This window comes from Myiozetetes cayanensis, unplaced genomic scaffold (genome assembly GCF_022539395.1).
Source record: "Myiozetetes cayanensis isolate MyiCay16 unplaced genomic scaffold, myiCay2020 scf6-25, whole genome shotgun sequence".
NCBI lineage: Eukaryota > Metazoa > Chordata > Aves > Passeriformes > Tyrannidae > Myiozetetes > Myiozetetes cayanensis.
In genome coordinates this window covers 4948530-4965264 of record NW_026087853.1, presented here as the reverse complement: position 1 = coordinate 4965264, position 16735 = coordinate 4948530, and the positions used below count along the sequence as shown (strand labels likewise).

The 16735-nt window shown below is 43.4% G+C and overlaps 1 protein-coding gene across 1 annotated transcript in view; it reads right to left on the bottom strand.

The window, feature by feature from the left end:
• SYNE2 (spectrin repeat containing nuclear envelope protein 2) overlaps positions 1–16735 on the bottom strand; it is a 171474-nt gene that overhangs the window by 63141 nt on the left and 91598 nt on the right. Inside the window, 13 exon segments of the mRNA XM_050335581.1 lie at positions 854–955; positions 2035–2244; positions 2497–2649; positions 3219–3350; positions 4306–4447; positions 5089–5201; positions 6070–6195; positions 7180–7347; positions 9157–9372; positions 12071–12178; positions 12937–13056; positions 13994–14068; positions 14633–14827. Of these exon segments, the coding sequence (XP_050191538.1) occupies positions 854–955; positions 2035–2244; positions 2497–2649; positions 3219–3350; positions 4306–4447; positions 5089–5201; positions 6070–6195; positions 7180–7347; positions 9157–9372; positions 12071–12178; positions 12937–13056; positions 13994–14068; positions 14633–14827 (1860 nt within the window).

Sequence of the window (16735 nt, the reverse complement as noted above, 5' to 3'; positions counted from 1 at the left end):
AAACTAAATGCACAAGACTGTTCAAGAGCAGCCATTAAAAGGAATCATGGACTCAGAAACACTGGGGTTTTTTTTATGAACCAGAAATACTCAGTTAGGAATGAACTGAGACAAGTCCTCTCTGAAGGAAGGAAAGCTCTGTACATCTGGCATTCCTTTTCCAAGAGTGGTTACCTGACAGAATATACCCAAGGCAGCAATCCCTGCTAGGGGATTCAGCAGGGAACACAGCTCTCAGTCTGGCAGAAAATGATGCCTGTAAACAAGGTTATGAGCCTGCAATAAAAAAGTTTCCAGATACCCTCTTTGCTTCGGCAACAAGTAGGTAGATGGCCAATGACCATTCCTAGGAAGGATATGTAGCCTGTTAATTTTTAATTCTCTGCTAATCCCTATAAAGGTCAAAGAAAATAGTTTAACTGGTCAAATTCCGTATGACAAAGTGCTCATAAATGCATAAATGAGTAGATATAAATACTAGAGTCCTATTCCCACATAAAAAAACCTCGTTTTGCATATAAGAAGGACAAATGTGTGAAGTGCTGTACTCTGTGTAGCTCTTTTTTTTTTCCTCTTTAATAGCATGGGGTGTATTTGCTCTGAGAGGTCGTGGAGAGACTGGTTTCTCCACTCCAACGACTAAAAGAGCTGAAAAAAGGTCTGTCTACAGATTGAGGTGTAGTGGAAAAAAAAAGGGGGTGGCAAATATGGTAAATACTGAACTCTCTCCTTTCTCAATTTTAAAACCTAGGTGAGACTCAAACTTTAGAAAATATGAAACTTAATAGATTGCAGAAAACTGGAAATAATAACTAATGCTGTAAAAACTCTCCTTTTCTTCGAATAAAATTACCTGAAGCTGTTCAGAAACATTATGTCCATGCAGTTCATTCAAGCATTGTTGCAGAGCAGCTTTTTTCTCTGTTAACTGATCATAGAGCAGCCTGGCTTGATTCTGCAAAAGAAGCAAACATCAGAAATATATCACATAGCAGGAATAGAGTAATGACCAGACAAAATTACCCAGCAAACAACACGGTTACCCCTTACAGCAAAAGCACGTTTTTCTTCTTTAAAAAAAAAAAACCCGACAAAATAAAGCATGTGCATTATTGGCTTAAAGCAGTAATTTAGAGAGGGAAATTCTGGAGTCTGTGTAGTGTAAGAAGGCAGATTACTCTGTCCCAGTGATCCTTTATGACTGTAAAAATCTGTGAAACTGATCAAATTGTTCTCTTCTGAAAATAAGAAAATGAGCCCATTACCGGCTGACTGATGGAGCTCCATGGATTCTGCATAAATAAACATTGCTAGACTAGTTCTGCTGCGGTTTGGAGACAACATCCCAGTGCTCTTCAGAGGAACTGCTTTATTATTCAGCAGTAAAGAGCCAGGCCATCTTGCAGATGATGAGCACACTGAAGTTTTGCTGGACACTGCAAACTGTATTTCAAAGACCAGGCTCTTTCCTTACTTCAGACTAAATACCTGATCTGAGTGTTTTCCAGCAACAGTTAATTGATACAGCACATCACCAGAATCTAAAGAAAAGCTTCTCATTATCTGCTTTTCTGACAAAGAACAAAAAAAGGGCGAATTTGCAAAACTGTGTCTTGTGCTACTGAGGCACAAAATCTAAAGGAACAGTAAATACAGTGGGGTCAAATCAACCTCCAATACATTGCTCAAAGCAGCCCAGTGTCAGACACGGCACCACAAGGGAAGATGGGCTGCTCTCCTGAGGACACAGCAGCAGCAAGAATACATGAAACTCTCCTTGGCCTAATCCCTGGGCACACAAACTTGCTTTAGTTTGTAGCTCAGCCTGCGTGGGGTACCAGGTTACATCAGCACTGCACACAGCACTGTAACCAGCAAAATTAATTTGCTTCTGGAGAGGCCAAGACAAGTTTGTTTAGTAGCAAAAAAAAAAAAGAAGTCCATTAGAGGTTGCTCATCTGTAACCCAAATGCATTAACACCGACAAGTCTAACAGATGCTGTGAAACAAGATGTGCATTTGGCAGTGGAGTACCAGATAATTGCTATTATGATCCAGCCCAGCTTTCATTGAGTTGCTCCTTGAAGCAGTGGCAGCTTGAGTCTGTTCCAGCCGTGCCTGCAAGTTGTTAAAGCACTCGCAGAACACATCTGTGCTCCCACCAGCACAGCTAATAGACTTCAGGAGATCATCCTTTTTATCACTCAGATCAGCGTGAAGTTTTTGCAGCTCGACAGACAGAGTCTAAAGGGTTGAAAGAAAAGTAACATGAGTGAAAATGGTCTGTCCGAGGACTCTCACCTGTAAAAGGCAGCAGGACTCAAGCTGTTAATTGTTAAAAGCATCAGGCCCAAATCTGTGCAATACCAAATAGTTTGGTGCTGTTATTCCTGACCAATGCCAGCAAAACAGAGGGGAAATATAAGGCCATATATATTCTGTTGTAACAGAAATCCACTGGGATTTCTCCTTCCCAGAATGGCTCAGGACAGTTACCTCATAAAGAGCCTGCTGCACGGCTGCCTCTTCCGTGGAGAGGACTGAGGTGTTCAACATCTCCTCCATGTTATTCAAACATCGGCTGATCGCCAGAAGCAACTCAAACAATTTTCTGTCCAAATTGGAAGAGACTTCCTCTGCCACGTTATCCTGAGTAAATGCAAGCCAGAAGTTTTCAGCACCTTCACCCAAGGCATGGCTAAGATTTATTCACTCATATAAGGTTAGAGGTTTGGTCAGCTAATAATAAAATGGAATTAATTAAATACTGAGAGGCAGACTCATGAGACAATTATATGCATGTAGCATTCAGAGCTGTCAAGGACAAAGCTGAGACAATAACCCTTTATTTATTGGGGAGTGGCTGTGGTCTTTCAGGTCTCTAATCTCAGGAATGAGCATAAGAAATTTGTCTTGTCAGCTCCGATCCTGCAGATTTATTAAAATCATTTTCCTTGCTTTATATAGCTTGAAGATTTTTACCCACACTAGCAGATGTTTGGATTCAAGTGGCAGAAGTATCATAGCTGAAACTTGAAATGTTTCCTCTCAAAATCCTAAGCTGATTTCTACATTATAGTCCACACTCACTGCAAAAGCTCACTACAGCGAATGCTGCTTGCAATAATAAGATTATTGACTGTTTCCCAGTGTCCCAGCAGTGTCTTGTTTCCAGAATCCCTGGTATTTTTTGCAATGCCAGGACATGCCATTTTTACCTGTGCATGCACCACATTTGCTTCCTGGCTCAGGTCTCCCAGCTGGACAGTGTAAGTTTTCAGTTCTTCCACAGTTGGGGTTCCTGCACCTGTGAATGTCCCTCGGGGCAGCACGTTCATCTTTGTTGTAATCTAACATTTGGAGAAAGAACACTGACATTAGGTGAACAGCTCAAATGAAGACAGGGCTGTGGGCAAGGAAATAACACTCCTCTCAAAGAGCATTAAAATGAAACTTTCAAGGCACTAATATAAAGCACCTGGATAGCAGGATCTCTTTTTACTGGCAAGAGTTGGGCAGGCTATGCCCTGATGGGAGACTGACTGAAAAAGGAGCCTCTGATTCCCAGCTCTAAGGGCTACAGCTGTAGTTTGTGTTAAGGCAACCCCACTGCCCACTTCAGGGTTAAGTCTTGCCTGCAAAAGAGCTGAATTCATTCTTTTATGGCTGATATTCTTTCATGTATAGCAGCAATATCAGAGAACAAGAGATCTAATTATTCTAATTTAATGTGAACAAAACTGTTAATAACAGGAATTACAGTTTTGTCCCATCAGTAAAATTCTGCAGTCAGTTCAGAACATAAACACAGCGTGCTCTTGTTGCAGTCCAAATTCTGCTTTTGAAATGTGAGAATGAGAGAACACAATGGTGAATGGCAGAACACAATTTTAGCCAGGGATCTGCTCTGACCAAAATGTTCTCACTTGGGGGAACTTAACCCACTTAACTGACTTAACCCACGTCCAAAAAAATCAGCTGGGAGCTTGCTGGCTGACTCTCTTAGTTCTCTTGAAAGAATGAAGCAGATAACATCTAGTCAGAATGTTAACTACAAACACTCGCCAGGTGCTCCCACACTGTGCTTAGTAGTCACTACTTCAGAGACGTGATTTACCTCAAAGTAAAATTAAAAGGCAATTATGAAAACACTATGCCAGTAACAATCTCCTCTGGAGAAAGCTTGAACAGCTTTCATTACCTGATGAAGAGCCATGCTAAGGTGACACAGGAAGATACACTAATTGCTATCTTTACCACAAACAACTGCCCACAGAAAGAGTGTTTTACTGAACTTAAACAAACCTGAGGTTCCACAAGCTGGCAGAGAGGAGATTTCACCTTTGATGACAGCTCTTGTTGTAAATATTGCCATTTATTTCCCATTTGATCCTTTGGAGCCAAGGTGGGATCAGCCTGCTTGCTCTTTGAATCAGATTCTCCATTGCTGTATTGAGAAGACATTGTTAGAATGGCAAATACTGAAACAGAATAAGTAAAACCAGGTTTGTAAGACTTCTTGGATAAAATTAATTTCTCTTTCTCCTGCCTCAAAACCAGCCTGAAAACAAGTGCATGGGTGATCTTTAATCCAAGCTTTTATACATTTCTTTGGGCTTTCCCCTTCTCATGAAACATCCTAGAGGCCTGCTGGCATCCTCCACGTCTGTAAATGACAACATGGGGAGCACAGTCCTGTAGCAAGTCTCAGTTCCACACTGCAAGGTGCATGATCCCCATATCCCCTTTTCATGCTGCCTTTGAACCTGGCTGGGTGTGTCTGTGCATTTGTACAGGGCTGTGAACAGACATACCCAACTGGCCTCCAGGGGGGCCTGTTTTAATTTACAGCAGGTGTCAGTCCTGCCTGACAGCCAGACTGACTCTGAACACTGGAGTCAGCCCAGGATCGAGGAGGGTGTCACACGAACGAGCCTCCATTTCTCTAGACTGTCGATGGCAGGAATCCCCAGTTTGTGCCATTGTTCCTCTAAAGGCACACAGAACCAATGGCACCACTGCAAACCTTCAGCAGGTTTAGGCAGTTTCCCATCACTGAATCTGGTAACTGAGTTTCTTATTCTGTACCTGGATTCTGATTTCTGAGTCACGCCGTCCTCAAGCTGTGGCTGCATTTTATCCACGCACGACTCAATAAAGTCAATGAGGCTTTTCTGCTCAGCTGCTTTTACTTTCAGATCCTGTGCACAGAGAATAGCATGAACAGTTATCTGAACTGTAATAATCTGAAATGATGATTGTGCTTTTCCAATCACATTTTAAGTGAAATCATTTAGCGATGAAAATAAGAATACATCTGTCAGAATAAAGTGCAGTTTATGTGTAAACATGACTACACAAAACAAACAGTTTTCTGCAAACATGTATTTTTATGGAATGTATTTCTGCCTGAGCTGAAGATTCAAAAGCAAAACCCATCAATCAGAAACAAATTGTGCAGACATGGAAATTTAAGGGCCACCTACTGCAATCCTCACACAGAGAGACTGGCAAGGGAAAATGGGGATTTGCTCAAACAGGATTTCCATCAGTCAAAAGGAGAGTGTCAAGTGAAAAGTGAGCAATTCTAGCAGCTCAAGCTGGATAATTTTCTCCAACTCTATTCTAATAGCATCAAAATAGCAAAAGTTAATTTTTCAGATAGTTAAACAGAAGTAGTTTGCAGAGCACAGAACATCACAGGATTTTTTTATTGTACTAACAACCACAAAGTCCTAGTGAGTTAGCCCATGGGAAAACATACACAAAGCTTTAGCTTCAAATTCATCTTCAAAAGTAATGTCAATACATGGATTCAGGTTTCATAACACATCAGTACTTCAAGGATAGGAGACTGGAGGGATGGTGATGCCATCTGAATCATTATGAAACAAGGCAAATGTCAGGGTCCCACCAGCTTTGCAATATCACTAAACCTTTTGGACAAGGGATTTTAGGAGTGAGACCTTTCTGCATCCTGACAAACTTCTGCAGAAGCTGTAAATGCAGCTGTTTCCCCCACCCACAGGGGTGTGGAGCAGCCTGGCTCCTGGATGGGAGGAGAATTACCTGTGGGTGCTGGAGACTGTTGTGCCAACTGAGTGGCTGTTCGGCAAGGGCCGGCTGGGGCACACTGAAGCCATCTGAGTGCAGGATCTCCAGGGGCTCTGGGTCCATCCTCTCCCTGTTGTTAACCTGTAAAGAGAGACCCAGTGGGAGAAAGCTTCCAGACTTGACAAGAGAGCAGAACCCCTCAGGTGCAGTTTGGGGAAAGTGCAAAAGAGGAGCTATCTCAGACTTATCATACACAGAATCAGCAGCAATTGCTACTTTTGCAAAGATTTTTGTCCAGTTCCATTTACTGAAAGTTTAACCCATTCTAACCCGCTGCCAAGGTCCTCACATTTCTCCCCCAACAGTTACACTTGCTTGCCTTTGCCAGTTACCAGATGAGGTGATACTAACCTTCCATTCTTATTGTTTGACCAAATTACAGGGATGTGAAATTTTTACTTATAACTTTGGTCATGTGCCTGGATTCTCTATCTGTCTGTGCTCACAGAGGTATTTCAACAGGAGCCTTTGCCAGCACTAATTCTCTCCTGGGCCATGCAAGCTCCCTGTGCTCCTCCAGCACTGAAGAGACTGTAGCTGCTCTTACACAAACACATCAGGTGGGCTTGTCTGATCCCTTGTACAACAGAGAGGGAATGAGCTCTGAAACCAGGAGTTACTGTCTCACCCACTGGGAAACTTAGCAAAGACTGTGCAGCTGTGTCACAGTCACTGGCCTTGCTGTTTATGCATTCTTCAAAGAGAAAGTAATTGAAAGGCCTCTCTGCTGTGATACTATCCCAGACAAACACCATGGCATTTTAAAGGCATATAAAACCAAACCAAAACCTCAGTCCTTTTCCTACATTCCTTGCAAAACGTTGACTTCTGTCAATGAGCACTTAAAAGCCGAAAAGATGCTGTTCAGGGACTCATTAAAAATCCACTACTTGCTACAAACTGCGAGTAATTATACAGCACTATAAAGCAGAATAACAGCAACTGGCATTGACTTCTCTCCCTTCCTTGCTTCACATGGTGAGCTCTAACTGTTCTTCTGCAACTGCAGACCATTAAAGCACCATGACTCTCACTCTTGCCCTGCACAACATTCATATTCTTTACCTGCTCTTCATTGTACTTGTCCTGAAGCATCATCTGGACATTTTCCAAATTGCGCTTCACTTCCTTCAGCTTCATGGAAAGAGCCTCTGTCTTTTGTTGGTAATCTGCACTATCTCCACAATCTTCCAGTAAAGAGAGGACCTTTTGTTCAATCTCTGATAACCTCACCTAGAAGGGACAGCAGATAATTATTCATTCTTAGAAGTACAACGCTCTTGTCCTGACAACATTCTGAAGGCAATGCTCACACTACCCCTGTCCTGAAAGAACAGAAATGTATAGGCAAGAGAAATAGCTGTAGCCCCCCCTAGATTTCCTCCAATATAGACCCTTTTTATTCTGAACAATTAATTACATTTTAAGCACAGTTAATCTTAACACTGTTTCAAACAAGAGCATCTGCAGAAAGTTTTATTAATTGAGATATGGAGGAGAGCAGAAATTACAGACTCCGTTTGAATGTGACCAAGAAGACAACACACCTCAGTGGGGGAGAAAGGCAGTGCACAGACTGCTCACATCACCCTCTGGGAGGAACTATGATGAACTACCAATGCAATGTTCCCATGTGTCAGCCAGGCCACTGCAAACTGCTGGGATCTGGTTTTTGATTCAAGCTGCTTTGAATCAAAGTGCACCTCTGCATACTTTAAACTCATGTTTTTAAGCTGAGTGTGGAGACAGGTATTGTGGCTCAACTTCTAAGTAATTAACTGTAATAAATTAACTGCTTTACATCATATGCCCATATCTAGAGAATATTTCTCTTTGTTCTATGTGTACTTTTTTGTGCAGGTCTTGGTTAGGTTAGAAAATTCTCTTCCTCCTCTGAGTTCTCATCTTTACATTGAGCCAGACATTTCAAGCCAACAGGAACCGAGCAGCTCTTAGAGCTGCCCAAAGCCTGCTTGTTCTCACCAGCTGCAACTGCCCTGTTGAGGCCTGTGCTGACACAAACCCTGAACGGGATCCAGATGCATCCAGATATTTAGGTGCACTCAGGATCCTAATTCCCCCAGAGTTCAGCACTTGAGCACTTGGCTGAATCACAGCCTAAACCCAGAGGCTCCTCTTGGCAGGGACTCAGTTCTTATTAAAAAATAAAAACAACACCCAAACCAGCAACAAAACAGGTGGAAATGTCTCCTGGTAATTTAAAATGGGGACATTTTGGTATTGGCTCCTTTCTGGTGAGTGAATTTTGTTGCTCTAGGTAGACTCAGTGCTTGAAGCAAACTGGCACACCAGACTGGCACCGCAGGGAGCTTCAGAGTGGCTTGCCTGCATTCTTAGTGTAAATCTGCACTTGCTGCATGCCAGGACTGCCTCCCACCCAGCCCCTCATGCCAGTCGTGTTTTCCTCCTCCCATTTTCACCAACAGGTACCACCCACTCCCTTTGTTCCACTGCCACGGGGCAAGAGGCTGCCCTAGGAGTGATGCAGTAGGTCCAAATATCACCACTGAGGGCAAGGGAAAATACCCATCTTTCTACCTATGCAGAAGTGCAAAAGTAGAATTTTAGCAGCTTGGAAGCTCTTTTATACCAGTCTTTTAAATTACTCTGACAGAAACAGAGTGAAACTGTCAAAAGAAAAAAAATACTCTTTTGTTTCTAGCTGATTTATAATGATTGAGACCAATGAAAAACTGCCTTTTCATAGAGGATTCAAACTATAATGAGCCATGTTTTTGAAAACAATCCAAAAAAGCCCAAAGCTTTACAAATACTCCAGAATTCCACCTAAATCCCCTGGATGCACACAGATCCCAACTCTAAAAATAGCTATTTTACCTAAGGCCTTCCAAAGCTGCACCTGAACCTGAAGCCAAGCAGTCACCTGTTCCCTGCACGGTGTGATGAGGTTGGTGCAGCAGGGAGAGCAGAGCAAGCACAGCTTTTCTGCAGACACACCCCCCAGGGAAGGGTGCCTGGTTTGGGTGGCAGCAGCAAACCCACTGCTCCTCTCCGCCTTACCTGGCAATCCGCAAGCTGCGGCTCCGCCATCTGCTGCGCGTGGGGGGTCTGAGGGGCTGACCTCAGGGACATTTTAGTTTTGTCTAGCCATTGTTCCAGCTCGGCAACCTGGGCCTGGCACACCAGGAGGACGGATTCTGGCTCAGGCTTCCCGCCATCCAGCGCTTTCCCTCGAGAGCCCAGGGCGACGCTGGGGACTGGAGGCGGCCGCTGGCTCTGAAGCGAAGCACATGAAAGGAACACGCTTAACCCTCTGGTTTGTAATTCCTTTCCCCTCCCCTCCCCGGTGAGAAATGATTAACTTTCACACTCACAAGAGCTCCGAAACAACTCTGTCACCTTGTTCCCAGACTTGGGAAAAAAGGGGGGGAGAAAAAAAAAAAAAAAAAAAGAAGGAAAAAAGAAAGGGAAACTCAGCAGCTCCGAGATCCAAGATCTGGTGTAACAGGTTTCCAGGCAGCGATTTGCATTTGCATTTGCACGGCTATACCTGAGCACCAGGTAATTCCTGAGCGCACAGGAAGCGGATGACTCACCATTAACCAGCTCTCCCCCCAGGAGAGATGTTTTTCTGTGGGAGTTATATGTAAAAGCAATGCAGTTTGGAGCTGCAAAGCAAGCTGTTGGGCAACGCTTACAAGCTACTTGCGTGTGTTCCAACAGTCAAATGTGTTTTACTCAGGTTCTAGGTCACCCTAGGAAAAAAATGGTGTATTTTAAGTATTAAATGTTGGGTAATTCTTATTTGCCCTCCTTTAAGAAGCAATATTGCATTGCACACTTCTGTAATACAGAGAAGTCCAAAGTGCTTGGAGATAATCAGCAGTTGCTTGGGAGGCTGCACAGGTCTGTAAGTGCCCCTATACATGCAAACACTGGAACTTAGTAAGTAAATAAAGCATGACACCACAAGAACAAAACTACTTGTATGCTCCCGTGGCTCTAGAGCATCCATTCACGCAGCTGACATGGTCAGAGGTAGTGTACAAACTCCATGTTAAAATGAGATTTGTCCAAAAAAAAGGGAGCAAAAATGCATTGTTTCAGCTATCAGTGTCATCCTAGAATAGTTTGGGTGGGAAGGGGCCTTTAACAGCCAACTAATTGAAACCCTTTGCAGTAAGCAGGGACACTTTCCATTAGGATCAGGTTGCTCAGAGCCCTGTCCAATCTGACCTTGAATGTGTCCAGGGATGGGACATCCACAGCTTCTCTGAGAAGCCTGTTCCAGTGCCTCACCACTCTCCCAGTAAAGTAATTCTTCAATAATTCTTCAATAATAACCAATCTAAGTTCACTCTCCAAGTTTAGAACCATTACTCCTTGTCCTATCACTCCACTCCCTGGTAATTTGTCCACTTGGCCAAAAGCCACATCCTCTGCATGTGCCAGGAAGGATGTGGTGACCCAGGCAGATCTCCCACAAAAAAATGTAGCCATCCAGGTCTGGGGCTGCAGGGAGTGCCAGAGCCTGGCAGTGGCACTGGAAGGCAGTAGGGACACCAGTTGTGTAAGGTGTGAGCAAGCTGGACCATCTGCTCAGCCTGGTGGGAGAGCTGTGAGAGGAAGTCGAAAGGTCAAGAAGCATGAGGGACTCTGAGGAGGAGATTCACCACTGGAAACAAACTGGAAGAAGACTGGCCTGGCTGAACAGAGAGCTTTTCCTGGAGCTCACACAAAAATAGGGTATATCACCTTTGGAAGAAGGGACAGGCAACTCACGAGGACCACAAGGATGCTGTGAGGTTATGTGAGGACAAAATTAGAAGGGCCAAAGCCCAACCAGAACTTAATCTGGTTACTGCTGTAAAAGACAACAGAAAATGTTACAAATATATCAGCAACAAAAGGAGGGCTAAGGAGAATTTCCATGCTTTACTGGATGCAGGGGAAACACAGCAGCAGAAGATGAGGAATAGGCTGAGGTACTTAATGCCTTCTTTGCCTCAGTCTTTAATAGCAAGACCAGTGTTGTCCTCTGGGTACCCAGCCCTCTGAGCTGGGAGACAGAGACAGGGAGAAGAACAAAACCCTCATAACCCAAGGGAGAATGGTCATTGACCTGCTATGCCACTCAGACATGCACAAGTCTACAGGGTCAGATGGGATCCACACAGGGATACTGAGGGAGCTGGTGGAAGAGCTATCAAATCACCTTCAATCATTTACCAGGAGTCCTGGATAATCCTAGTGCTCAGGGGACACCTTACTGCTCTCTAAGCTACCTGAAAGGAGGTTGCAGTGAGGTGGGAGTTGGTCTTTTCTCCCAGACAAGGGACAGAACCAGAGGTAATGGCCTCAAAGTTGCCCCAGGGGAGGTTTAGGTTGGATATTGGAAAAAATTTCTTCACTGAAAGGGTGGTCAGGCATTGGAACAGCCTGCCCAGGGAAGTGGTGGAATCACCATTACTCCAAGTGTTCAAAAAAAACATGTAGATGTAGCACTTAGGGATATGGTTGAGTGTTGAACACAGTGGTGCTGGGTTAACAGTTGGACTCGATAATCTTAGAGGTCTCTTCCAACTTTAACAATTCCAGGATTCTATGATTCCAAGAGCTGAGGCCGCTCTGCCACCAGTCTGTTTTTCCTGGCCTTCCTGGAGCATCCATGTCTCCACACACTCTTTTATATATAACCTATAGGCTGCTGCACACTCCTGCCTTAGCCTTTGCATGGCTTCCACAAAGCAGCAATATATATGAGTGTCAATGTCCTTAATTTCTCCTTTAATTCCCATTTAAAAATCCCAGAGTTGATGTATGTTTATATCACTTGAACCCCTCCATTCACGCCTGTGTGAATTCCAGCAGCTTATTACTTCCTGAAAATATTTCCTTTTGCTCCTTAGCAAATCGCATTTTCAAGGAGAAAAATCAGAATTTATCATCACCCAAAGCATCAAAACAAACTCACCATAGCCAGACTGCCATCACCTGTGCCAGGGCCGTCAGTGCTCTCCGAAGTTGGCAGAGATGTCTCTTCACCCTGTTTACTCTGCGATTCGATTATTACATCCTCATCCTGCAGAGACAGAGGCAACAGTGGAAATATTTGTATCATTCTTAGTGCAGATGTGGCACCTCAGAACATGGGTTAGTGGTGGACCTGTTAGCATTAGGTTTACAGCTGGGACTCACTCATCTTGAAGGTCTTTTCCAACCTAAAGGATTCTATGATTCTGTGATCCGTTGCCTTGTTGTGCTAGAGAAGCCTCAAAGAGCAGCAGCCACTCAGCCTATCCTGGTCTCGGCCCGAAAGTATTCACAGAGTTTTTTTATGCCTGTAACACTGGTGTAGAGAAAAACAATCAAACCTATCACAACATTATTGAGACAGCAAGAAGAACAGAGCAGAGTGGAACCAAAACTGTAGCTGACTGGGTGTCTTAGACGCTGATTTTCTCACGTACCAAGAGAATCTCTTCCACAAATCATCCCCCACGTTTTAGAGACTTTCCAGGAATTAGTGAAACAAATTGCTGCTACTAAATATGCTCTTTTGTCTTTGTGGGGTTTGTATGGCTAAAAGGAATTAGAATCATAGAATCACATAGACTGGAAAAGACCCTTTAGGTCACTGGTCCTACCAACATGTGCAAAAGAAAAAGAGATTTTAAATGGCAAGATTTAGTGTGGTATGGAGGATACAAATAAGGCAATCTCGTCCTGCATTTCTACAGTTCTCTCACTTTGTAGACTTCAGCAATACTTAGGACTTGTGCAGATCTTTTCCACAAAGATGAGTTCCCATCCCCGTGGAGATGAACCTGAGTGCATTACCTGAACAATGCCATCCGACAAGGTACCAGAAGACCAAGAGGCTGCACTGTCTTCCTTGTGCCTTTCATCATCTCTTTCTGAAGGCCAGAAGCTGGCATCTTGCTCTGTGGCTGGACTTCCCTTTGAAAGCAGTAACAGCTCAGCTTTAGCTTTTGAACAGGAGGCTCAGATACGCAGTGTGAAGTACTGCAAACTTCTAGTTTTGCTCTATTTCTGCCTTTATTTTACTTCCCACAGCTCCCCCCTCCTTTGCTCTGCTACAAGATGAATGGCAGCTGGATGACACTGAGAGTTTTCTCTAGAGACCAGAGGGTATTCCCATTTTTTTATACTATTTAAAAAATAAATAAAAATACCCAAGCAAGAAATACCTGTAAAAAAATCTGCATCAGCCAAGGTGCAGAATCAGAAAGCTTGTTATTGAAGTGCCTGGATCAGAGTAGTGAGGCACCACCTCTATCCAAGCTGTTTGGACTTTTTTGCACTGTCTAGCCATGGAATTTTTCTCCCCAAAAGCAGTTAACTTCATCATGAATTGTTATTCCCAGTTTTGCTCCTCTGCAGTTCAGCTGGGCACTCAGACTCCCCAGATTCAGAGCAGGGTGTTGGACAGTGTCTCTCAGTTTCTCCCATTCTCCCAGAAATCTCTATTTTAACCTCATTCCCAATAGCCTGATCATACCCTTTTTATTTCAGCTCAAACACACAAATAATTTTTGTTGTTTCTTTTATGTTTTAGCCCACATATGACCATTGGTCTGTAGGCCCATATTTTGCCACTAACATGTCCATAAGGGGATTTTTTCTGTATAAGAAATCCCACCAAAAGCAGAATCACACATCACAGAACGAGGTGCTGTGTAATATTCCAGTATTACTGGCATTGGAATATTGGTAAGCTGGCTTGAGTGCAGTATCTTCGTATTCTGGACTGATAACAGATATTTCAATTTGTTCTGAAATATTTCATATTCACACATTTTTCATAGTTCATCCCCTACCAAAATCATCTATCTCACATACACAGCTGTATATATAAGATATATACTGAACTCACCTTGCTGTGGAAAGAACAGTCTTCTGATTCTTCATCTAAAGAAGGTAGAAGAGATACCACTCCTCTTTTTTTCAACTACAAAAATACACACAGAGAGACAACCCAATTAATCATGACAAGAATAATAAAAGCCTCTTCCCTTCTGCCTTTAAATGAAAAGAAAGTTACCACTTGGGGTCCACTTTTGGGGAAGCACTGAACATCTGGCACCCTACATTAATAAGTGACAGTTGCAGGTACTCAGCCCCCTGAAAACTGGGACTTGATGCTGTTAAGTTTCAACATCCCAGGTATAACAGGGCCACATTTATTTTCCCTCCATGATAATAATTTACTGAAAAATCCCAGAACAACTGATTATCCACAAAACTACACATCGAGCATTTCGCTGTTGATCGTTTGATACAAACTTCATGTTGAATCTGCTCCTGATAAAAAATAACCACGGGCACCTTTCTCCTGCCTTCTCCTAGAAATGCACCACACTCAATCATTTTGGGGCCACTCAGAAGCACAAAGGGGAGGAGAGACAGTACAGGTTCACAGCTGAGGGGTGCTCCTCTCTCACACGCCACTCCTCCAGGAGGAAGAAGGGTTATTTACCTTCCCTCTCCAGCTCTCAGGTAAATGATCCCTTACCTGCTGACCAGAAACATCAGTCCCAATCGAGTTACTCTGCGCTAACACAGAGGCTGTAGATTCATCTGCTGATTCAGGCACGTCTTGCTGTAAGCGCTGGTGAAGCTCAGCCATGGAATTCTTCATCCCGGTAAGGATATCTTCCTTCCTCTGGCACAGCTTGATGATCTCTTCTTTCACAGCTTCCATTTCTCCCTAAGGAGCAACAACATCCGTAAGCATCCATTATTCTTACTTAGCCAAACAGGAAGGTAACAGATGACACCAGTGATGCCTCTTACTGGGGCTGGGGCTATTTCCCCCTTTTTCTTTTTCAGGGTATTGGGACAGTTCCCCATTGCCACTGCAGGAGGTGTCCAGATACATGAAAAACAGCAGCAACAGCTCGAGCTCAGGGCAGCACTTGCCACTTGTAGTGCACCAGTCAGCAGTCTGGAAGGAAACTGTGGCAGGCTGGAACTAATTCCAGCTAGGTCCTGCATACCCATGGGAACACGTTTCCTTCAGGACAGTGGGAATGCAGATGGGTTACATTACTCTGTGTGTCATGGCAGGTGATGTTAACTTCCAGCTACCTTCCCTGGAAAAACCTGACACTGGGCACTTAGGATAGCCTTGATGAGGGCAAAGTCGGCAATAATGGTAGCTCAGGGCTGAGTGTTTGCTGAAGTTAAAGAAAGGAAACAAACCCATTTGATGGTTTTTAGGGACATGTCTAGGGACAAAACTACCCCATGTCTTTGAATGTGATACTTGGAGAAATGGTCCCCAGTAAAGTGCAAGGAAAATATTTAATGTTCTGCAGGGACTAAACGATAATCCAAGTAACTCTGCACTAACAAAGGGGGGAATAAATCTGTCTTGTTCTCCATCCTGGCCATGACATTTGCTCTAGCCAGTGTTCTGCCCTTGGAGTTTTCTGCTAGGGCTTTCCTTACCACCCAGCCTCCAGGTGAGCAAAGAAAGCACAGCAAATAACAGAGTAAGACAGGGCAAGGAATAAACTGCTCTACTCTCTTAATTACTGAAAGTGCTAAAGCTCTTTGAAGCATTGTTGCTTGCTTGGAAAACCAAAACCTGGCTAAATATCCCATGACACACTGGGCTCAGCTGATCAGAGCAGGCTTTGATGCTGGGCTTGAAATCAGAACAGCAGTGACTCCACACCATGCCCTATCATTAATGATGTCATGCAAGTAATAATCTTTGACAGATAAAAGCAGTAAGACTGCTGGTTCTGTCTTGACTACAGCTTATTCTGTTAATAACTCAAACGTGGTGGCATGACAGGGAAGGGGGAGGCAGAAACTCCAGCAAATTTTCAAAGGACATGGGAACTCTGCTTAGACAAGGGTGTTTTTTCTCCTTTTCAACACTCAAAAACCACAAGATAAAATCTTGCAAAGGTAGAGGCAATAAAATGTCACTGGAATGAAGAAACAGCCATCTACGACAATTTGGCATATTTTCATAAATGCCCACTAAGAATAATATATCTGTTTGTTTCACTGCAGCAGGAGACTCTCCAGCATACATTTACCATCTACTGTTTTTCAAACTTAATTAGCCATGACTTCCTCAGAAACCAAATCTTTATTAACATCACTTCTTTATCCAAAACGTCTCAACAGGATGGGCAGTTCCATCGCCCACTTCTGCACACCAATGCTACAATTCTGAAACGGGTTTTCTGCTAAAACAAGAGCTATTAAACAGAAGATCCTACACTCAAAGAACAAAACCAAGTAAGAACCAGGAAATGAGTCATGCTTAGTACTACATCAGGCCTGCAGCACCCAAGCAGCTGACAGCAGAGCAGTCATGTACTCAGGAGCCTACTGAGTGATTATAGTTATTAGGCAAGTACAATGTAAGTGTATTGACTTTATTGTGACTGACTGGAAAAAGCTGAGCATTTCAGAGGCACTTTATAAATAGTTATTACATTTAATCAGTAATTTCCTGACTTCTGCAGTGCTGTCCTTAAAACACATCTTATTTTGGCATTAACAAATTAATTCATCCACTACAGAAAGATGCTGACTGCAGGGAGAAAAGCAACATATGCTTATCAGTTGATGAAAATACAGTGCAGTGGTGAGG